Source organism: Herpailurus yagouaroundi, unplaced genomic scaffold, assembly GCF_014898765.1.
Source record: "Herpailurus yagouaroundi ecotype Mexico unplaced genomic scaffold, PumYag 184, whole genome shotgun sequence".
NCBI lineage: Eukaryota > Metazoa > Chordata > Mammalia > Carnivora > Felidae > Herpailurus > Herpailurus yagouaroundi.
In genome coordinates this window covers 14,623,966-14,648,590 of record NW_024412415.1, presented here as the reverse complement: position 1 = coordinate 14,648,590, position 24,625 = coordinate 14,623,966, and the positions used below count along the sequence as shown (strand labels likewise).

The 24,625-nt window shown below is 39.1% G+C and overlaps 1 protein-coding gene across 1 annotated transcript in view; it reads left to right on the top strand.

Moving 5' to 3' along the window:
• Nucleotides 1–24,625, top strand: part of FBN1 (fibrillin 1) — a 242,882-nt gene that overhangs the window by 201,801 nt on the left and 16,456 nt on the right. Inside the window, exons 45-58 of the mRNA XM_040492627.1 lie at nucleotides 1,246–1,371; nucleotides 3,325–3,441; nucleotides 4,647–4,775; nucleotides 5,400–5,519; nucleotides 7,887–8,012; nucleotides 11,738–11,887; nucleotides 12,255–12,320; nucleotides 12,833–12,949; nucleotides 14,729–14,848; nucleotides 16,339–16,461; nucleotides 17,808–17,939; nucleotides 20,405–20,530; nucleotides 21,097–21,303; nucleotides 23,090–23,215. Coding sequence (XP_040348561.1) covers nucleotides 1,246–1,371; nucleotides 3,325–3,441; nucleotides 4,647–4,775; nucleotides 5,400–5,519; nucleotides 7,887–8,012; nucleotides 11,738–11,887; nucleotides 12,255–12,320; nucleotides 12,833–12,949; nucleotides 14,729–14,848; nucleotides 16,339–16,461; nucleotides 17,808–17,939; nucleotides 20,405–20,530; nucleotides 21,097–21,303; nucleotides 23,090–23,215 — 1,785 coding nt within the window. The remainder of the gene's footprint in view (nucleotides 1–1,245; nucleotides 1,372–3,324; nucleotides 3,442–4,646; nucleotides 4,776–5,399; nucleotides 5,520–7,886; nucleotides 8,013–11,737; nucleotides 11,888–12,254; nucleotides 12,321–12,832; nucleotides 12,950–14,728; nucleotides 14,849–16,338; nucleotides 16,462–17,807; nucleotides 17,940–20,404; nucleotides 20,531–21,096; nucleotides 21,304–23,089; nucleotides 23,216–24,625) is intronic.

Sequence of the window (24,625 nt, the reverse complement as noted above, 5' to 3'; positions counted from 1 at the left end):
TTCTCTTCTGGTATGAACACAACTGCTCTGTGTGGCAAAAAGTGTCCATTTCCGGTTGCTGTCTTCTCAGTAGGCAAGACAGGCCAACAGCAAGTTTGCATTATTTAACTGGAAGCAGGGTGTCACTGTGCTCTACAGAATCTATACTCTAGTTGGCATTCTGGCTGTTTGCTTTCTTTTATGACAGTAGGACAACCAGGATGATGCAGGGCTCTTCAGATGACCTGTGCCCTAAACACAGAATTTTGAGAGCTTTAAAAATTAGAGACCTAAGTAGGCATGTAATCACGTCATTTGTAGATTCATATAATAAATTCTGCCCCCTTCCCCCCCTCCCCACCCCAGATCATCAGATTTCAGGAGGGCAACAAAGATTCAGTTGATGAGAAATATAATTCAGGGCTTAAAGACTGGTAGAAGCAAGATGACAGGGCATTCCCTTGAATGAATATGAATAAAAAGAAACATCATTAAGATTGTCAAGTGCTAAAAGGAGCCATGTGTAGACATGAAGACTTGGTTAAGATGGAACAAAAAGTTATAGGAGTAAGACAAAACAATGAACTGAAACCTAAACAAAGGACAGTGTGGGTTGTCCATCAAGAAAACCTATCTTAGCAATGGGATTTGTTTGACTTTGATATATATTTCCAAGGGAAGCTATGAAGGGTCCATGACTTGAGACACCAAATCTTGACTAGACAAAATACTTAATTCATTCCACGGTCTGTGATACTGCGTGGGCAAATTATCAAACAGATTATCTCCCGGCTTGGTTTCTTCTTCCCTATTCTACTTCTAATTTTTCTCATCTTTCAGAACATTTTTTTTCATCGCCTCATGTATTGTTAACATACTCTGAATGTGCCCAGTAAAAGAGCATTAGTTTTAACTGATTTTGAGGTAAAAAAAAAAATATATATATATATATCTTTCAGATATATATATATATATCTTTCAGAACATTTTTTTTCATCGCCTCATGTATTGTTAACATACTCTGAATGTGCCCAGTAAAAGAGCATTAGTTTTAACTGATTTTGAGGTTAAAAAAAAAAAAAAAATATATATATATATATATATATATATATATATATATATATATATATATAATGCCAGTATCTGTTTTACTGGCTTGGTTTAGAGCTAGGATTAATCCTGAGCGTGATATCTAGAAGTAAGTTACTTAATGCAGTTTTGTCCCCTAACTCTACCTAAGATACTTACGATGCTTTTTATCTACAGATCGCAATGAATGCCAAGAAATCCCCAACATATGCAGCCATGGACAGTGTATTGACACAGTTGGAAGTTTTTATTGCCTTTGCCACACCGGTTTTAAAACAAATGCTGATCAAACCATGTGTTTGGGTGAGTACGTGATTATCATTTTATTTTTAACTTCTATCCTATCAAAAAATTCATTTGCATCTGAATATATATAAAAATTGATACTAAACCTTCAGTATTAATTTTGCCATTTATAAAATGAAAACACAAGTAGGTGTGTAGCATTAACATCCTTTGGTATTTAATCTTTGGCAATCTGAACACAATAAACCTCTTCCTTGATATTCATTTGGCTGCCAGGTCAGAAAAACTTTTGACTAAAGGAAAAACAGAAATATATTAAGACAAAAATACTTTTTATTAATGTTAATAGCCTATTATTTTATTAAGTCTATGGGTTTGCCTTATTGGAATAGAGTGCAGCTTTTGAGTGTTTGAATATGAGTATTTTTTGAGAAGGATCCATGGTTTGTACCATATCCTCAGAGGCAAATTTGTAGATCCTATAAAGGCAAAAAAAAGACCCCATATTTTTCTAGGGGAAAAGAGCTCAAGATTTTAAATAAATCTCTTCCCCCTTGCTTTCAGTGCTGAGTCAGGATGCTGATTTAGAATAAATTCCAAGTATTAATCAACCACTTTATCTCTTTTCCTTCCTTTTTATACTTTAAAGCAATATCCATTAAGGATGATTCATGAACATGAATCAGTTTCACAACTGAAAAAAGAAGAATCAATAGAGTAATGTTTAAAGAGCTTACCTTTCACTGTAATTGGGTTCATCCATTAGAGAACATTCTTACAAAGTCTTGTCTTCTTCAGAGCAGATGACAAGTTTTATATTAAAGGAGTGTAATCAGCCCTGCTCGTCCCTGGAAAGCTAATCCCTGCATAGCAGTGACACCTGCATCTGATTTATCTGGAACCCTCTACCAAAGAACCTGCCCTACAGAAAAATGTCGCTAGTTTGGCTAAAAATGAATCAAAGCAGCAGCCCTTGATTGCTGGCAGGGTGACTCATGTGGATGCAGTCTTCAACCACAGACACACACATATTGGATCACTTTGGGGTCAGCAATAGCTTTCTGGTTTAGGATCACCGATAACTTATCTTCATGTCCAAAATTTGAAAGGAAAGGAAATTGTAACTCTAAACACTGCCTTTGGCTAACCTGAGGTGTTGTCTTCCAGTCGCAGAGCCTCCTCCCCTTTGCCCTCGCCCCCCTCCTTCTGCCTCACTCCTGCAATACCAGCAATATCAACTCTTTTGTTTTGATTCTTTATTTCCTCCTTAATATAATGTACACCTGCTCTATAAGAAAGACGTCAGCTGTTGTGGCACAATGCTCAGACATAAAAGATGCCCAAACAGCTTTACAGAATAGTCAAAGAGAAAAGTCACAGACCAATAAAAAGACAAATAATAACACAAGAATGTATCAGAAGAGGTATCACATTGGGATACTTTAGAAGAGTGAGTTTAGGCACCAGTAGTGGGAGTGATCATAGGTCTTTAGGAGTGGACTGGGAAGAAGGAAAAGGTGTCTAAAATATCAGGTGAGTTAGAAAGCCCATTTATTTTGTTGCTGATTTCAAGGTAATGTCAGGTGACTCACTGCTTTTTGGTAAACTAGAGTGAGAACCTTAAAGGCTGAAGTTTGCCAAAGGTGGCAGCAAATCAAGACCCAGATGCGCTCAGAATTTTCCATTTCCAAGTGAAAATATTTGAGAAAAGTGGCAAGGGTGGAGAATTCTAGAAGTAAATAGAGTAAAATAGTTCTTGTCCAGTTCTCATGTCCTTAGCTTGCCTCCTTTCACATGCCAGCCCAGGAGACGGTTTATTCCCAAGGTTTAGGTCCTCAGCTCTTGCTGGTTGCTCATGGGGAGCGGCCACTGCTGGATCCAATACCAACATCAAGAAGTTCTTAGCCTACACCTGATGCTTTGTGAACCTCACCATGCCCTTTAATCCCAAGCAACCACTCACCTCTTCTGTTAACGACCACGTTTCTCTACGGCCTTTGTTCCTACTAGACATAAATGAGTGTGAGCGAGACGCCTGTGGGAATGGAACTTGCCGCAACACGATCGGTTCCTTCAACTGCCGCTGCAACCATGGTTTCATCCTCTCCCACAACAACGACTGTATAGGTGTGTATGCAAATCAGCGCCTCACGTAGGAAGTGCGTTTAATATATGCTCTTCGTAATTAGCAGCCTCTCCAGGGAGCGAGTTTGTTTTCTGAAATATATGCCCTCTTATGTGGCAACAATTCGTTAAAGGATTTGTCAAAATAAGGTGCTAATTAAATGTCAACTAGAGTAATGACTGCCATGACTTTTATGTAAGTGCTCATCAGCAGCTATAATTTTATATACACTGTGCTGTGAATTAAATACATTTTTAAATGAATTGAGGGGCGCCTGGGTGGCGCAGTCGGTTAAGCGTCCGACTTCAGCCAGGTCACGATCTCGCGGTCCGTGAGTTCGAGCCCCGCGTCAGGCTCTGGGCTGATGGCTCGGGGCCTGGAGCCTGTTTCCGATTCTGTGTCTCCCTCTCTCTCTGCCCCTCCCCCGTTCATGCTGTGTCTCTCTCTGTCCCAAAAATAAATTAAAAAACGTTGAAAAAAAATTTAAAAAAAAAATAAATGAATTGATTACATCTTAAAACACATAAAAGTGATACTTTGTATAGAAATTACATAATTCAGGAATAACATGGACCCATTTGTCTCAATGTTGCACTATAGACTCTCTTAAAATAAGTCAGTTATTGGGGGAGGGGGGCACGCCTGGCTGGCTCAGTCAGAAGAGCCTGAGAATCTTGATGGTGGGGTTGTGAGTTCCAGCCTCATGTGGGATGTAGAAATTACAAAAATAAATAAAACTTTTAAAAAGTCAATTATTAAATCTATAAAATCCTCCTTATAAAATATGCTATGTTATTTATAAGTGAGAATAATGATCCAAATTTTGTATTGTTACTAAAGGCTAATTTTATATACTTCTAATTATGAGAATAATTAATAATACCATCAGCTGTATTGTGTGTTAGTAATTCAGTTTTAGCTTTTAAAAATGAAACCTAAAGGAAGATCAAGGTGAAACTCATATAAAGTTCTAATATAAATTATCAATCTGTAATTAATAGAACAGCGTAGTCTTGTTAGGTTTTAATAGGTGAGTAAAGCCAGGTGTATTGTTACAAACTAGATATTTATTGGAATTTTTCATGTTTGGCTGAGCCAGCAAAAGCCTCTGAAATTTCAAATAAGTATTTTTCCCTTTAAAGGTTTTGATCATTGCTGGAATTATGACATTTTCTTTGGAATATATCAAAGGGTATTTTTTTGGCAGATGTTGATGAATGTGCAACTGGAAATGGGAACCTTTGCAGAAATGGCCAGTGCATCAATACAGTGGGGTCCTTCCAGTGTCAGTGCAATGAAGGCTATGAGGTGGCTCCAGATGGAAGGACCTGTGTGGGTGAGTGCTGCCTCAGAATTTCAGAAAGAGATTCCAAAGTATGTTCTCCGAGACCAAAGAATCCTGCAGTCTCTGTCAACATCCTTCCTTCAGAAGGCTGGAGAGAAAAAAACAATCAGAGAGGAATTACACCAATCCTACCTGTTGACTGTGTATGTGTGTGTGTGTGTGTGTGTGTGTGTGATATCTATAACACACTTCCCTATTATGTTTTAAAATTAAGTTATTGTAATTACAGAGAATAGTTAAATTGTTAAATTTCACAGAAAGTTAAATTGTTCCATAAACAATTGTCATTTGCTTTCTTATATTTATTTTCTTTAAAACAGCTTTGTAGAAATCTCTTCTATAATCTTTTGGGTGCTCTCAAAAATCTTCATACCCATTAACTTTTCACAAGCTACATTTTTCTGGAAATATTTAATTTGTGATAAGTCACATAAAATATAGTTGTTCTGCACACTTCTGAAAGCTGATAAAGCTTCTTTTTATTGAGTCATTAATTTTTCTCCATATTAGTTTTATGTATTTCTTTGATTTGATTCCAGTTTCTTGGAATTTTAGTTGCTTGATGGAAATCATGCCAGTGGGAACCTCTTCTTTCTTTCTCCCTTTTCTTTGCAGATATCAACGAATGTCTTCTAGAACCTGGAAAATGTGCACCAGGCACCTGTCAAAACTTGGATGGGTCCTACAGGTGCATTTGTCCACCTGGGTACAGTCTACAGAATGACAAGTGTGAAGGTAGGAGGGAGAGGGCTATCCCTGTTTGGAAGTGAGCAGTATTGGTTACTGCACTGGCATTCTCAAAGTCCATTTTTGTGATGGTGTGCTGGTGTCTTCATTTTGCACTTTATCAAAAAAAAAAAATCCAAGAGCAAAGGGTGTGGCTTATGTTCTCACACTCAGCTGATGAGGCAGGAACATCTAATTCTCATGCTGATATCTGATGACACTGTTTTGCTCTGTGCCTATGAGTGCTCATATGACCCTGACTCTTTTCCAGGGTGCTTTTAGGCATCTTGTAAAACACCCTGGTTTTCATGTTTTTAAGTATCAGTAGGTTGCAACTAAAAATAGCTTCATGATTTCAGCTAAAATCTTTAAGTGACCACATTCAAGGTTGGATGATTATGGCTATATAATTTATCTACGTTGTTTGACCTATACAGCAGTGGAAATGTGTTACTACAAATAAATTCTCAGCAAATTTTATAGTACTGCATTCTTCAATTCATATGTCATTGAATTAAATGAAGGGCATTAATTGCTAGAACTTCATAAATAACTGGGCTAAAAGGATTTTTAAGAAGTCACCTAGTTCATGCTCCCAAGTTTAAATAGGTCTGTATCTCATCCATAATGAGTAAGAATTTTCTCCATTTCTCCACTTTTAATATCATGGAGAAATTGTATCATATACCCAGTTTATATCATAGTCAAGTGATAATATTCTAAATGGAAACAAATTATGCCTAAATGCAAATTATTATTTGTTATTTTACTTTCACTAAATAAAGATCAACTACTCCATGATAAATGCAAATCTCCCCTAAGATGAACAGAATGGAAATGTATAGAAAGAAAAATGACTTCCCAAATACTTAGTAATGTACCCATTCCACCATCTTTTTCCCTATCCTTATGAAGTCATCACCTACAGGTTAATTTCTACTATAAGAGAAAGAATCCTATTGACAATGACAAAAACAACAACCAAAAGAAATACTCGAGCATTTTTACAAAAGTTGGCTTTTCTTTTAAGAAACGGTTGGATGTGAGAGTAGTGGGAACATGGGAATGGAGTCATTCAGTCAGCAGCAGCTCAGATTCGTTGATATATCACAAGCAATGTGATGTAATAATTATAAAGGCAATGTAATAACATAGAGTGATGAAGAGACTGGTTTTTCACTGAACAGGAAGATCATGACTTTGAGCTGCACATTTTGAGAATACCTATTGTGTGGTATTTACAATATTAAGTCAAGATAATGGAATTAATTTCCCAACTTCCCCTTAGTGGGACCTCATGGGAAGGAACTTGTATAATAGGAATACATTCTGATGTAGGTGTAGAACTCTTTGCACAAATGCAAAAATAAAGTGCCCCATGATATAAAAGATACATGTTTTGTTGGGGAAAAAAGTATCAATAAAAATAGCATGGCTCAGAATCAAGACTTACCTCTATTTTACTACAAATTCCAGCTGAAAGTCAGGGGAAAAGATGGGTAAGTCTGTTGGAAAGAGTGGCCACACTTTTCCCAAACATGGGATGATCATGTAATTCATTGACCAAACCAAGACAGTTTTAAGGAGGGGTCTGTTAATAACAAGGCCAGGACAACAGGCATAACTAGGACTTTCCTAGGAAAACCAGAGCATATAGTTACCCAAGCTATTCAAACATCACTGTAGACCACCTTTAATCAACCCTTCCTAGTGCTAAGGTATGTTAATATGCTAAAGGAAGTATGTCACAATTATAAGTGCATCAACTTCCTGTTATCTATATGACAAAAGAAAAACTATAGCCTATACAAGAAAGACATTTGTGTTTTGAGAAAAATTAATCTGCAAATGAAAGGGACCTCATCTTCTGCGGTATCTTTAGTTTATACTTTACATAATTATTGTCATGAGTGTTAGTATTCTTGTTAAATTCATAATTTTCCTATTAGCATGGAGTATTGGGAAAAGCACTGTGAATGGATGGAGGGAATAAGTGTTTAGTTCAAAGGTCTAGATCTCTCACTGACTCATTGTCAACACAATTAAAATTGTGTTGTGGTGACTCTGGAGTTTCTTGCTTCTTTTCTAGCTTAGGGTGGTAGGAAATTACCTTTTCTAATTGGCCAGGAAACTCAGTCTGGGTAAGGAATATTTCTTAATGTATCCCTTAGAAGGCACTTGCAGATTCCATTTTTACAATAAGAACTTTCAAGATTAATTTTTAAAAAGATATCACAGCCTAGAGGTCCACTCAGCATGATGATACAGGAAAAAATCCTTATTGGAAGAGTTGTACTTTGTACTTCCACACTTTGCATTTGGTATCTGATGATGTCTCCATTGTGTTTTGGCTTTGACACATGTTAATTCTTTTAGATATTGATGAGTGTGTTGAAGAGCCAGAAATTTGTGCCTTGGGCACATGCAGTAACACTGAAGGCAGCTTCAAATGTTTGTGTCCAGATGGATTCTCCTTGTCCTCCACTGGAAGAAGGTGCCAAGGTAACTGCCTTTGAAGGCTTTAGACTTTCATTACTCTGTGTTTATTTGTTGTGGTTTCACTTTCTTAAACATGGCAAAGCTTTCTTTGTGAAAGAGAAGATGGAGAGCTTTCATTCACTCAGAGGTCTAATGATTACCATATGCCAGAAAGTTCATTTTTACTTTTAAAGTTGAAAACTCATCCATCAAGTTATGGTTGCTTGTACAACAACTGCCCTGGCACTTGAACCTGTCTCTCCCTCTAAGAACACGGATGCTGGTAGGTCACTCGGTGGGGGATCAGCCATGAGCCACTGAATACTGCAAAGCCTGGGGGAAGTTCAGCTACATAGTCTCTGCCTCAGAAGAGGTGACTTTGCATAAATGTGGCCCAGACTCTAGACTTTCAGTCCAAAAAATGCAGATTAATCCACGTGCTTTCAGGATATAGTGCCCATCCCTCATATCACAAGTTTTCTAAGAAAACAAACTTGAACTGACCAGGATTCTTGCTGGGACATCATCTGTTTTCAGGAGTAATATTTGTGAACTTAAAAAAAGGAAGCCTGAACTTAAGCATAACACAGGATATTATATTATATCTCAGAAAACTGTTTAGCCGTAGTAAAAAATGCAATGGTGTGTGTCTATCCATTTATACATACTAGTTTAATGAATTTAGAACAAAAAGCCCCATGCACACTTATTTCTCCCCTCCACCTCAGGGTTTTGTTGTTGTTTGTTCTTTTATTGTTCAGGTTTTTCTCCTTGGTTATTTTGTTATGTTTTGCTTCCATATTACTAAACAAGAGGTAAGGGATATCATTTCAGATTCCAAAAATTGGGTTTTGGTCTCAGCTTCGCCCTCTGTAGCCTAAACAAGTCATTGGATCTTTGGGACGCTCAATTTCCTCATTTTAAACAACCATAATAATACCCGGCCAACCAATCGTACTAAATACGTAAAAAAGTTTTGTTAGTTTCTGAGTCTTTCATGGACTCTTGATGAACTTTTCACCTTTCAACTAGCCCTTTTGTTAGCCAATATTTAGAAGTGTGAAGGGGGAATTGAGACTTCTCTGATTTGATCTCATAGGTGGCTGTCAGAAGCCCACATGGATTTCAGGCTTGTGGGTGGGGTGATAGTTGATTCAAGCAGATATTCTGTTATGGTACAGACCAGCCAGATAAATTCTAAGTCCTACTCCCTTGTTTTTGTGTGCCTTTGGCTTGGCCCAAGTTTGGGAAGAAAGCAGTGAGAAACCAGGTGTGAATCTGCCGATGTGGCAGGCCAGAGGAAACTCATAGGCTATTAATTCAATTTGCACTGGCCTGTCACAGAGGAGGCTAACGCTGCAGGAAGAATCAGCCCAGCTGTGAGCAGCCTTGCCACATGCTCAGCTCCAAGAGGCAGAGCCAGACTTGAGGAATGCAAGAAGGGAAAGTGACTTTTGTAGTTCTGATGAAATTTCAAAGGTCATTAAGGGCTCTTTGCAGATGGACTGGTAAACAGGCATCCTAGTGAGTCCTAGTTAAAGTGTGTGGGCAAGCATAGCTCTCTTTCCCAATGCAAGGCACCTTTGATTAATAAACCAAATCTAGAGAATCACCAAAAGCAGATGTAAATCTCCCACAGGACACAAATTTTGCTGAAGCCAGGGAGTTAAGAGCTGGGTTTTACTTATAAGATGACAAATTAGGAGTCAGGCTTCTATTGCCCATGAAATGAGAAAATTCCACAGAGCAACAGATAATGTTTTTGAAGGAACAATTGTGATAAGACTCAGGTCAACAGATCTTGGCACTTGAAGGCCACAGATATAAAGGGACCACTCCCACTTAACAAAGTTCACTTTACAGTTTGAGCTTCAACTTCGTGTGTTTGAGCCTGCATAATGGCGAGGTTTTTCTCTTTTTCTGGAGGTGGGATGGTAAAGTGATGCTGGCAAGACAGGGCTGACTTATGGATTTATTTAATTTATTTAATTAATTTGTTTAATGATAAATGAAAAGAAATATCTAGGTTTAACAAACATTTTAAGGTGGAAGACAAGAGAGACAATTAAGTTTTAATATATTCATTGAGACATTTTTGTGAATAGTCACTAAATGATACCTTAAGACAGTTGTAGGTATAAATAATAAACACAAAACATTGTATGTGACAATGAACTTGAAGAATAAAGCGAATCAAAAGGTGTCATTAGAGAAACTATATTCGTTAAATCTTGAAACTTCTCAGCAAAGCGAATATTTGGAGGGCAGGCATGTCTCAGGGCAAAGTCTGGCTTTTAGTGCTCTTGATCTTCAGAAGATTCACTGAAAGATACCTCTTAGGTCTAGCTGTAACCAATCTGGAGGTGGAGTAAAAATTAGCGAGAAAATGTACCTGGAAGAGTTGGTTGAAGAAGTTCACTGGGGAGGCCAACTGAATTAGACTTACCAAAGCCTGGTATATATGTTTGATTGATTGATATTTTTACTTTAATTCATGAAAATTTTTCTGATACGATCTTTGGCAACTCAATTATTCTTACACTGTCTCCTTTGTCACGAAATAAAAGCTGAGAAATTGTCTTAACAGAAATGCATAGGTGGCTGTTAATAATATGCTGCCTGGGGTTGAAAAACAGTGACAGGAGAGAGCATACCTGATCACACATAAAGAATTGGCAATTCCTCAAAATGGATATGAAAGCGTTTCCTTAAAACCTGCAGATTTTAGCCTCCATGTAACTAGAGGGGAGTCTATAAAGCTTTCAATGTCAAATTTGAGGGGACACACTCCAGGCTTCTGGATGAGCTCACTTTTTAGAGCCACCCAATTTGCTCTATAAGAAATGGAAAAGTCAGTTTCCAAAATTATGTCAAGCAATGCTGGAGAAGTTTGTAGCAACTAGATCCCATCTTCCATGTTGGAGTCACCAAAAAATAACCGATATTAAAGAAATGTATTCTTTGAAAGAAAAATTATTCTCCCTCCTATCTACCCATCTCCCTGCCTTCCTCTTCACCGTCCCTCTCTGTTGAGCTAAACAACCTTCTGTATCGTGTGTGTGTGTGTGTGTGTGTGTGTGTGTGTGTGTGTGTAAAATCTGCAGAAAGCCCCACATGGCGTTTTGTAAATAGCAACTACATCAATAGCTGCTTCAGTGAATGATCATTATTGTCGTTTTTTGCCAGTCCACAAAATTGCCACATCTTTATTTGTTCTGTGCTTGGAATCAGGGTTTTATTTTGGTTTATTTGGTTTTATTTTGGCTGAGGGGACCCAGAATAAACAACCTGGTGTGAGAGCATAGTAAGTACCAGAACTGGGAGGCCTACCTTAATTTAGTATGCTCACTAAATATTACCCAACACACATGTAAGCACATCTGTCAATGGAAGGGTCTTGTGAATTATTCCACTTCTTAATGTCCCCACCCGGAAGTCACTGATGATGTCAGCTTTGAAATGTGATAGTGTTGGAGTTTGTTATTCACATCAAGTTATTTTGGAAAATTGGCTAAAATGAGAAATAACAAAGTGAAAGTCGCATGGATGTTCTCATCAGATCTCACTACGAAGGTTACCTATGACTTTAAAGATTTGAGCTCAATTACTGTTATAGTCACTTACGTTATGGAGTATTACTATTGTAATGAAAAGAACAATTTAACAAGATGGATTGTTTCTCATTCACTATTATACAGTAACGATGTAGTAGGAAAGCATCTAAAGGGTCTCCTGGATTTGTGCTGCAGATTTGCGAATGAGCTACTGTTACGCGAAGTTTGAAGGAGGAAAATGTTCATCACCCAAATCCAGAAATCACTCCAAACAGGAATGCTGCTGTGCCTTGAAGGGAGAAGGTTGGGGTGATCCCTGTGAGCTGTGCCCCACTGAACCTGATGGTATGTCTACCATCTGCACTTCTCTTTTGGCTATTCATACAGCAGCCTGGCTGTGAATGAGAAATACTGGGTGTAGCCCTTCAGGAAAATAAGACAATTTAGTTTAACTGTAAGTCTACCCAAAATATTCATTAAGATGATTTTAACTCGAGAGCTGGGTAGTTGTTTCCTTCTGAAATGTGCTATGAATCAGGGCAAGTGGTAGGCACTGGGAGCCTTGTTCACTTGCTCTGATATCTGGGCTTTTCTCGTTCGGTTGTTTCCTGATACATGCAGCCTGGGGCAATCTGGCCATCACTCACTGCTTCGGGAACAGCCTGTAGCTAGTTGCAATTTGTCTACTAACGAGCGTTCATCTCTACCACAGAGGCCTTCCGCCAGATCTGTCCCTATGGAAGCGGCATCATTGTGGGGCCTGATGATTCAGCAGTTGGTAAGTGGCCTGCACTGGATTCTCAGCATTTTTTAATATTCTTAACCAGCCTCTTCCCTGCCCTTTCTCCAGCTGTTCTTTTTTCTCCACATTTATCTTGGGAAATAAAGCTCTAATTTTTGTCTTTTGATTTAGATACCAATTGTATTATTGTATTATATGGTAACATGATATTGCAATATTAGATATTTCATTGGTTAGACAGTGAAATGATTATAATTTACCTTTGTGTTCAGAAAAAGGTACCTTGGGGGTGTCTGGGTGGCTCAGTCAGTTAGGCCTCCAACTCTTGATTTCAGCTCAGGTCATGATCTCATGGTTTGTAAGTTAGCCTTGCATCGGGCTCTGTGCTGATAGCACGGAGCCTGCTTGGGATTCTCTGGCTCCCTCTCTCTCTGCCCCTTCCCTGATCTTGCGCTCTCTCTCAAAAATAAAATAAACAAACATTAAAAGAAAAAAAAGAAAAGAAAAAGGTACCTTGTTATTCACTTTTTTTTAATCCTTTACTTAAGATATGGATGAGTGCAAAGAACCAGATGTCTGTAAACATGGGCAGTGCATCAATACGGATGGCTCCTATCGCTGCGAGTGTCCCTTTGGTTACATCCTGGAAGGGAATGAATGTGTAGGTGAGTAATAAATCGGTTTCTTCCATAAGGATTTTACAAATTAGAAATTACGCCAGTTAGCATTCCTGCTAGGAAGAATAAGTACCAAGATTGGGACAGAAATAGGTTTTGTCCATTCATTCATGCAGCATTCATCTAGCAATACTAGCTAACTACCCCATGTGTCCAGCACTGTGCTAGGCTCTATGGCTACAGCAGTGACCCAAGCCAACATGGTCCTTCCTTATAGTCTAATGGGGAAGACACTGGACACATCTGAAGAGATAGTTGGAAAGGAAAACATTATAACGTATTCTTTTAATTTAAAAAAGATTGTTGATGATCATAATTGTATTCTCTCAATATGTAAAATACAAAATTTATCCAGATTTTATTACATTTAGTAACGTGAAAGGCTATGTACACAGCATAAACTCCTCTTGTTTTTACTCTCTTATTAAAATTTCAGAGAATGGCTCCTATGTCTGACCTTTGAGCTCTTAATCCATACCAACTCAAAATTGAATCCAAGTATGATGTCTAGGTCTCTAAAAAATCCAAAGCAGTTCAATTTAATCTGAATTAATAACAGCAAAAATGCTGAATGTTTGTGTACATTAGAAAGCGTTCTTTCCATACAAGAATCAGGGCATGAGGACTTCCCCCAAAGCTGTGGCCTCGGAAGTGTAAACAAGTTCCTTAGTCTTCCTAGGCCTTAGAATGTAATGTTATGCAGATAGACTAACTTATTTCCATTACCCTGCAGCTCTAAAAATCTATGATACTGTGATTTTTATTCACTTGAAAGAGATGTAATATTCTGGACAGTGAAATGCAATTTCATAGCAGAACAAAAGCAAAGTTGTCAATGTTTTCTCTTTGGAATCTTCAGTTAGTGCTTCTCTGTGCGTGACAGATGAGCCTGCTACCACACCTTCTTGCCTTTTCTTTTTGACTCAGAACCCAACATGAAATGTAACCCTGATGGCAGTCCATTACTATTCCGTGTCCTAGATAGCTAAAATAACAATGTTATTTCTCAACAAGTTCCCTTTCCCAGAGGAAGACATTCTCCTCAAGAGATGTGTCAGAAGAACAGCCAGTATTGTAGGTGGATGGGTTGGGAAGCATATATATTTTTTAGAGCTCCTTGGTAAGACTTGTTCTCTCTCCACAGTTGTTTACAGAGATCATACCCTAAACATATTTCTTTGTAGCTTTTCTTCTGCCTAACGTAAACCATCTGGTTTCAACAGAATCAACAAAAAATCTGTGTGAATCTTGATTTTATCCAGTGTATTAATTTTGCTTAACCTCTGGTCTCTTGCTTTGTGTAAGCGTAGTCTTCTATTTTATATCTGGCAAAACTCCATCATGTTTAAGGCTTCTTAGAGAATGATGTAATGTAAGGCCAAACTGGAGATATATTTCTAGGTTTATTTAAGTGAAAACTTTTGACTTGTGAGAGAAGCCTTGTTTTAACCCTTTGAGCATCTATTCCCAGTAGGTTTACCTCTTCATAATACAGGAAGCTGGAGAAGCTCACAGAGAAAAGCACTATGAGGGCTGGAAGCCCAGATACTGTCACTGTTAGTGCCACTGTTACTTAGCAGGTGAAATTTCACAGCTATAAATCTGAGGAGATAAGACATGTGCACTCCTTTCTTGCAAAGACAGAATGAGAATAAAACAAGATGCTACAGATCAAAGTACTCTGATAGGGTGAAACGTATCATTTGAGTCCAAGCCCATTTTTTTCTTCATTTGTCATATTTTGAATACACTCTTGGTCACTTGCAGATACTGATGAATGTTCTGTGGGCAATCCCTGTGGAAATGGCACCTGCAAGAATGTGATTGGTGGTTTTGAATGCACCTGTGAGGAGGGATTTGAGCCTGGTCCAATGATGACTTGCGAAGGTAAACCTCTTTGCAGAATAGTTGGTTACATCTTCTGATCATGGAGACAATAGCTGGCTGATTATGGTCCTTGATATTAAATCCCACCCAGGGTGTGCAGAATAAAGAACATCTGGCCTGATGGGCCAAACCGTCACTTCTCCTGAAAAAGGTGGAGGTGGTTCGTGGCACCAGTTATGCTGCCTATCATGCAGAGCTCCTGTTGGTGTCTCCCCACTGCTAGTATTTGGATATGACTCCTGTCTTGTTTGCTACCTTCTATTTTCCATTTTCCCCTTCCTTTTTTTCCTTTATCTCCCATGCTCCCTTTCTTTTTTCTTTTTTCCTTTCTACTCATATCTGCACACTGACATAGCCACCAACATCCTGTGGCCATCTGGGGGCAATCACAGCAAAAGAGGTTGCCGATACCCTGTAAGCATCTTCCAGTGTCTAGTAGGATAGATGCATGGAGAGAAGGGAAAGAGAGGGAATGTCTAGCACAGTGGGTCTCAAAGGGTGATCCCTAGATCAGCCACATCAGCATCACCTGGGAACTTGTCAGAAATACAGTTTTTCAGGCCTCCTCCCAGACCTCTTGAATCAGAAACTTGAAGAGTGAAGCCTCGCAGCCTTCCAGGTAATTTCTGATACACTCTCAAGTCAAGAACCACTGGTCACAGAAGTGAATGAAGGTGAAGGTAGACAATAAAAATGGTATGAAAGTGAGCTCTTCATCAGAGATATGACCTGTCAATACCACTGTCATAGTTGTTGGGGAATCTTTAAAGGCTATGACTAAATATGATCTGGGGTCTCACTGATGTTCTCAGTATCATTAGACTTAGAAAGAAACATGATAATCAAGATGGTCTGTTTTGACCTGCTTTTGCAAAACACATTCTGATGGTTCCAAACAATGAAATCTGTAAAAACCACTTTTATCTATTAATAGTAAAGCCTATTTAAGGCTGTCACAGCCATCAGTGTAAACTTAGCATCTCCATAAGTGTAAAATTATTCAGAACACCATTTGCTTGGGCACAAGAATCACTGTTATTTCATAGGAGCCTCTTTTATATGGGGAAGGGGAGGTGGTTAATGATATTGGATGGGTCTGCTTTTGTTCTGACTGCAGTTGACTTGACAGCTGTTTTGACTGAATGGAGTAAAGCCACTTTAGGGAATGGCAAATGGTCAACTTAAGGCTTCAAAACCAGCATTTCAGAAAAGCTCCCTCTATGTATAATTTCTTAATCTAAATAACACTGGTAATTATACCAGGACAATAAGCCTGAACTGGGACTGTGCTAGGAGCACTAGGATACATGATCACTCTGCCTATACCAATTATAAAATAACCAACTCATTTTATGATTCTCTGAAAACCAAAGATTGCTTGGTGCATCCACGTTGATGACAATGCAACATTTCAACTTTTGATAAAAATAGATTTTGTTTTTTTGGTTGATGCCATTGACCCATTATTTTCATGCTACCTTCTGCTGCAGATATAAATGAGTGTGCCCAGAATCCTCTCCTCTGTGCTTTCCGGTGTGTAAACACTTATGGATCATATGAATGCAAATGTCCTGCTGGATATGTTCTTAGAGAAGACAGAAGGATGTGCAAAGGTAAGACATCCACATTAAAGGTCATCTAAGCTGAGGGGGTCTAACTCTTATCTATAAGGAAAATGTCTCTCCAAAGCTTCTATTGGTGGAGGAAGACTTTGAATCAGGAAACCCTCCTGTAGTCCATGAACAATATGGGGGTCGTCATCACCTCCTTTCCTCCCAAACTGTAACTTCAAGCATCATCAAGCTGAATCAAGGGCCACCCTGCAGATCTTTTTGGGTTCACTATGCACTGCATGCCTAAGACATGATAGACACTCTGTAGGATGCAAAGATATAAAGAAAAAAAGACATTTACTCACAATCAAGAAGCTCAGCATGAAGAGGTTGAGACAGAGATATAAATAATTGTATTATGGTGTGATAAGTGAGAACTGAGAACACGAAGGAGTATGATAATATTAATTAAATAATTTTTAAAAGTCCCCATCACTAAGGGATGGCATATTCCAAGAATGGGGATAGCATATGGAACATACTTTAGCTAAAGATTTCCATGAATAATGCTCACTGAACCCATGTAATTACTAGGGCACTGGAGTAGGCTCTGCAATATGAAGTTGGGTAAATCATGGGGCTCCCTGAAGAGCACTGATTTGCTCCTTCAAAGTCTTAAGTGAGAAGATCCTTGTTCCCTTCAGATGGGTTAAATAGGATTTTTTCTTGAAGATGAAGAGATTTCCTAACAAAAAGCTCTACATCACATTCAGGATAAGTCCAAATTTCTCAGCTCAGACCACATAAAGGAGGAAGATAAAGAGAGGGAAATGCAAGAGGACAATAAGGAATGAGGAAGACCCCTCCACACCAGGAAAAAGGAAAGGAAGGAGGGAAGAACCAGTAGAGAATATGATTTTTGTGAATGCTTATCTTTTCCTCAAAGTGTAAAAACCAAAGCTTTAATTATACAATGACTCTTCTAATATTACATCACACTAATTAATATTATATAAAAATATCATATATTATGCTTTCAGTATAGTTATGCAATGGAAGCTTTGGCTTCTTAAAACATATTGTAATTATAATGATGTTGTTATAGCTGTCATTCTATCGTGAAAGATTTAGAGAAGACCTTTTTGAGTTGAATTCACCAAAAAGAATTAGCCATGCTTCCTGCCTTTGAAGAAGTTATCCATTAGGGAATAATTTCTTCATCAAGTTCAAAGATGGTTAGAAGACTCCTTTCCAATCTTAGAGGGCCAGCACCCACAGTACAAAAGGAAGTAGGTTAACACTGAAGTAGCATAAATGAAACCTGATTGCTTGAGACCATCTCATACTTAAAAGGCAAGAAGTTAATGAAGCTTACTTTATAATTTGCGGTTGTATGTTCTTTCCAGATGAGGATGAATGTGAGGAGGGAAAACATGACTGTGCTGAGAAGCAAATGGAGTGCAAGAACCTCATTGGCACATACATCTGCATCTGCGGGCCTGGGTACCAGAGGAGGCCTGACGGAGAGGGCTGCATAGGTAAGGGAGTCACTGCCAAAGGAGCTTTGCAGGAGTCAGAAATGACAGAGGACAGAAGGGACTTGGGGTCTGAGTCCCTGTGGGCAATGTGTTCTTCGTGGCCAGACCCATCTTGCCTCTCTTACCTTGTGTCATGATTTTCCTTGGAGATCCCCTTGGCTCTCAATTATTAAGGGATTCCATGAGCACTGCCATTCTCACCCTCTGAGCTGGCCTTTGCCAACTTTCTCAGCTCATCTTGCTGCCATGATTTGGCACCAGGTGTTTCCTCTAATTCTTTGCTTTTTATTTTATTTTATTTTATTTTATTTTATTTTATTTTATTTTTGAGAGAGAGAGAGAGAGTGCAAGAGCAGGGGAGAGGCCAAGGGAGAAAGAGAGAGAGATCTTAAGCAGGCTCCACACTCAGCTCAGAGCCTGACGCTGGACTCAATCCCATGACCCTGGGATCATGACCTGAGCCGTCAGACCTCTGGAATCATGACCTGAGATGTCAGATGCTCAAATTACTAAGCCACCCAGGTGCCCCTCCTTTACTTTCTATACTTTTTTTGTTGTTTTAGGGTCATTTGTCTTTACGACATTAGAATGTCTTTCTATTGATCCCACTTCGCTATTAGCACCCTGATGTTGAATTACAGATGCCAGGTCCCTCTGAACCAGGAATATCACTAAACCAGTGGGATCTTCCACCAGAGAATCTGTTCTTGTCTAGAGTGAGGTCCAGGCACTGGTATTTCTGAAAGTTTCCTAGGTGATTGTAATATGGATCCTGCATTGAAAACCACAGCTTCAGATCAGGGATTGGCAAACTACAGCTAGAGGGTCAAATCCAGCCTGCCAGCCTACCTCCTATTTTTGTAAATAAGTCATATTGCAACATAGCTGTAACCATACATTTGTATATTATCCATGGCTGCTTTCATGCCACAAAGGCAAAGCAGAATAGAGTGAATGCAACAGAGACCATATGGCCTGCAAAACCTACAAGATTACTATGTATGATATAGTAATGCTAAGTATTACTATAACTTAGAGAAAAAGTTTCCGACCTCTGCTTTAGACCATCAATATAGGAGAAAATTATGAGAAAATTCCCATGTGTCCTTTTTAATTTTAATAATCAGTGACACCAGAACAATAAATTTTATGTTGTCAGTCAAGAAGCTCAAGAACCTCATTGTCTCCTTACCCTGTAAGGTACAGAATTAAATAATAATTGAAGAGCAGACTTTAAAGATTTTTTTAAATGTTTATTTCTGAGACAGAGAGAGAGCATGAGTCAGGGAGGGGTGGAGAGAGAGGGAGACACAGAATCAGAAGCAGGCTCCAGGCTCTGAGCTGTCAGCACAGAGCCTGATGCGGGGCTTGAACCCACAGACTGCGAGATCATGACCTGAGCTGAAGTCGTATGCTCAACCGACTGAGCCACCCAGGCGCCCCTGAAGAGCAGACTTTAAAAGCACAGAAAAAGTATTTGGGCTATGATCATGCACTAGATCTTCCAGGTTCAGTGGTTCACCTCATTTGCACATTGGAATCACTTAGAGAACTCAGCTCCCACCCCAGACATTCTGATTTAATTGGTCGGGGGGTGACGTGGGCATTGGGATTTTTAGCCTGTTTCAACACTACCCTAAATGTCACCTTTGAACTTTCTGCCTCTCATAATGAGATGCCTGCCTTGGGGGCTCAGAACTATTCTCCATGAGATGCACTTAAGCAAATCACTTTATGATTTTTCTAAAAAAATCATCAGATAATTCTAAGAATCTCTGGCTTGTTTTAATGCCTTTTTTTTTTTTAACCTGGGAGCCTGGTTTATGATTTATTATTCCTGAATATTGTTGAAGTATTATAATAAACATAACCTATATTGAATTGGAAGATTATGTGTAGACAAGTCTGAGGTCAAAACTGACCCATTATAGACATTATTCTGAGGAAGTATTATATTTCTTCAGCATGTTGATCTTAAGTATTTATTTTTTTCCCTTCACTTGAAATCATCCTTTTTAGGGACAGATATGGACAGTTTTAAATTTTATTAAGTGCAATATGTGTGTTTACATAAAATGCTGTTACCTACCTTTAAGCACATCAAAATGCCATCAAGTATGGTTTTTAAAGGATGGAAGTAGACACACACATTGTGTATTTGCTCACATGTGCAAACTCCATTTCTAGAAGGTTACGTGAGAAACCAGCTGTAGCACTGGTCACCTCCCAGGAGGGGTGTTTGGTGGCTGAGGAATAAGGGAGGAAGGGGCACTTTTGCTCAATACTCTTTTGTACCTTTTGAATTGAGAGCTGTGTGAGAAGGATATCTATTCACAAATTTCAAAAGAAGAAAGAAAGAAAGAAAGAAAGAAAGAAAGAAAGAAAGAAAGAAAGAATCAATCTATCCCTGTACAAAGTAGTCAGGTGACTGCTCTTGTTTCTGATCTTTTGATCACACCACACAGATGAGAACGAGTGCCAGACCAAGCCGGGGATATGTGAGAACGGGCGCTGCCTCAACACCCGAGGGAGCTACACTTGCGAGTGCAATGACGGGTTCACGGCCAGCCCTACTCAGGACGAGTGTCTTGGTGAGCACAAACAGGATGATTTTGTAACCCTGAACTTCATGCTGGGATGCTTGTCACCCACATCGCTTATTTGAAATAATAGAAATTGTTAACATTTGAGGCAGGTTCATATTTTGGAAATGACTTAATGACTGTGATTGTCCATGGGGTTTAGCACCACCCTGAAGCTAAATTCTTCCTTCACTAATTGTATCAATGAATCACTTGTTTGGAATTTCTTTCTCCGCTGCCTTTTTAAGCCCTTGGTGCTCAGGGTCCGATTCCATGTGTTTTTCTGCCCCTGTCTCTGCAGCATGACTATCCCTCCATATTTCTGAGAGCAGATAGAGATATAACCCTGTGCACGCTAATGCCTTCCTGCCCACTTACTGAATTTCTTGTCTTGTTTCCCTTAGATGTCATCCTTTCTCTCTTACTGCTGTTTCCAGCTTTCCTTTATTGCTTCTTCTCACCCAGGGTAAAGTGTTATATCCTTTTTGGGTTTTATGTTTGACCAAATTCTCAATACATTGTTATGCTCATAAAGCTCCATAAAAACCCTCTGTGCAATGTAACGTCCCTTCCAGACAACCGGGAAGGGTACTGCTTCACAGAAGTGCTCCAGAACATGTGTCAGATCGGCTCGAGCAACAGGAACCCTGTCACCAAGTCTGAGTGCTGCTGTGATGGCGGGAGAGGCTGGGGCCCCCACTGTGAGATCTGCCCTTTCCAGGGTACTGTGGCCTTCAAAAAACTCTGCCCCCATGGCCGAGGATTTATGACCAATGGAGCAGGTACTTCACTTATGGTCCAAAAATACTTGCAGGGAATCTGTTTGTTTGTTTTCTGAAAAACAGTTGAGAATATGGAATCTACAGTATGGGCTTAGGCTGAGTTGCATGGTTTATACATCAACAAAAACCCTTTATTGTATCTTTGTACAATTATCTATTGTAATCTTTTAGACAGTCAAGGCCAGGCTGCTAAAGTGTCCTTGATCCATCTGATTAAGTTGTATGTGCTTGGGTCCCTGCCCCTGCAATACGAGGAGTCCTCAACTTTTAAACAGAGGTTTGTTATAAGTCAGTTACTGGTTACTCAGAATGTAATTTTTTAGATAAACCTTGGAATAAACGATCACTAAATTCCTAGACTAGTCCACCCATATGTATTTGCACTCGTAAAATTGGCCAAAATATACTGCATGAAAGAAGTATAAACAATGCTGATATACTGACAATTAAAACACAGTTGCCTCTGGAATAGCGCAAGCTATTCTCATGAAATAGAATGGAGAGAGACTCTTAGAGCTCCTTGGGAAGGGATTGGAAGTGAGCGGAGAAGAAGGAGAGTAAGCAGGATTTGTGTTGATGGTTGAAAGATGTGGCCAAAGGTGGAATAATAGAACTGGATGTGTGGAGGCACACAGCCGGATAGATTAGGCAGGGTAGCCAAAAGCAATTTATGATTCTTCTGAGGATGTGAAAATGAGACGGTGGAGAAGATTCACTTCTTGAAACCAGTCAGGGTAGGCACATTGCATTTCAGAGTAAACTTGAAAGAATTCGGAAAAATAACATCTGTTGCAATAAAATGGTTGTTTGGCAATTAAAGGCTAAGAACTCATTTAGTCTTGGCACCCCACCAATCACTAAGGAGACAGGTGGGTCACGATGTGGAAGGACAGCAGGTTTCACGCTCCACAGTACATGTTGACCAAGTCTTTCTCCCTGTGGTGGAGATGGGATTAAGATCTCTGTTCCTTATCAGGCTGCAAAACCCAGCCCAGTGACCCATCCCAGAGCCTTAGTGCTTCCCTTACCAAGGGATGTTTGGTCCCATTTCCCCAATATTATGCAATGTGATATTTTGGGGGATTAACTGTAAATACAACAAAAAGAAAAGAACCTTCCTCCTTACTCTGGATAAGCAATATTAGAAAAAAATGGATTTTTTTTTTTTTTTTTTTTTGTCAAAAGAATCTACTGCTATGATCCATTTATGGATCAAGCTTGCTTGATGGCATGAGATAGAGCAAGGAGCTAAATATGTCTGGATGAGATGGTTGTTCTATAGACCCAGAGGGGAAAACTGTAAATTTAGAAAACCAATTCTTTTTAAAAAATATTTTTAATGTTTGTTTATTTTTGAGAGAGAAAGAGAGAGATCACGCACATGTGCAGGAGTGGGGAGGGGCAGACACAGAATCTGAAGCAGGCTCCAGGCTCCAGCTAACAGCATAGAGCCTGATGTGGGACTCAAACCCATGAGCTGCAAGATCATGACCTAAGCCAAAGTCAGAAGCTTAACCAACCAAGCTACCCAGGCACCCCCCAATTCTTTTTAAAGCGTTCCCCTAGCCTGATTAGTTATTATACTCTCATCCAATGCAGTTATTCATTTGCCTTTTGTTATAGTTACCATTACGTATGAAATTCATGCTGTCATTTCTTTGGCTTAATTTCTTAGGTCTATAATACAGTAACAGTTTATTAATATTTACAGTGACATCACCTCTACATATTAATGTCCATTTTATAATGTCTTTCTTATTTTAACTTCTGACTGTTAAATTAACAGATATTGATGAATGCAAGGTTATTCATGATGTTTGCCGAAATGGGGAATGCATCAATGACAGAGGATCATATCATTGCATATGTAAAAATGGCTATACTACAGATATAACTGGAACTTCCTGCATAGGTAAGTGCTGTATTTTTGATGTTCAGATAATTATTCTGAGTGGAAATTATATATTATGGGAAAAAAATATAAATCCTCAAACTGAAACACTAAAAAGCCTATGTAATTTCATAGGAAAACATAAGACAATGATCAAAGACAACACAGAGTTTACCTTTTCTTTTCTCAAAGCTAAAATTCTCTGTTAGTGGCACAAAAACAGACACATAGACCAATGGAATAGAATAGAAACCCCAGAACTAGACCCACAAACGTATGGCCAACTCATCTTTGACAAAGCAGGAAAGAACATCCAATGGAAAAAAGACAGTCTCTTTAACAAATGGTGCTGGGAGAACTGGACAACAACATGCAGAAGGTTGAAACTAGACCACTTTCTCACACCATTCACAAAAATAAACTCAAAATGGATAAAGGACCTGAATGTGAGACAGGAAACCATCAAAACCTTAGAGGAGAAAGCAGGAAAAGACCTCTCTGACCTCAGCCGTAGCAATCTCTTACTCGACACATCCCCAAAGGCAAGGGAATTAAAAGCAAAAGTGAATTACTGGGACCTTATGAAGATCAAAAGCTTCTGCACAGCAAAGGAAACAACCAACAAAACTAAAAGGCAACCAACGGAATGGGAAAAGATATTTGCAAATGACATATCGGACAAAGGGCTAGTATCCAAAATCTGTAAAGAGCTCACCAAACTCCACACCCGAAAAGCAAATAACCCAGTGAAGAAATGGGCAGAAAACATGAATAGACACTTCTCTAAAGAAGACATCCGGATGGCCAACAGGCACATGAAAAGATGTTCAGCGTCGCTCCTTATCAGGGAAATACACATCAAAACCACACTCAGGTATCACCTCACGCCAGTCAGAGTGGCCAAAATGAACAAATCAGGAGACTATAGATGCTGGAGAGGATGTGGAGAAACGGGAACCCTCTTGCACTGTTGGTGGGAATGCAAATTGGTGCAGCCGCTCTGGAAAGCAGTGTGGAGGTTCCTCAGAAAATTAAAAATAGACCTACCCTATGACCCAGCAATAGCACTGCTAGGAATTTATCCAAGGGACACAGGAGTACTGATGCATAGGGGCACTTGTACCCCAATGTTCATAGCAGCACTCTCAACAATAGCCAAATTATGGAAAGAGCCTAAATGTCCATCAACTGATGAATGGATAAAGAAATTGTGGTTTATATACACTATGGAATACTACATGGCAATGAGAAAAAATGAAATATGGCCTTTTGTAGCAACGTGGATGGAACTGGAGAGTGTGATGCTAAGTGAAATAAGCCATACAGAGAAAGACAGATACCATATGGTTTCACTCTTATGTGGATCCTGAGAAACTTAACAGGAACCCATGGGGGAGGGGAAGGAAAAAAAAAAAAAAAAAAGAGGTTAGA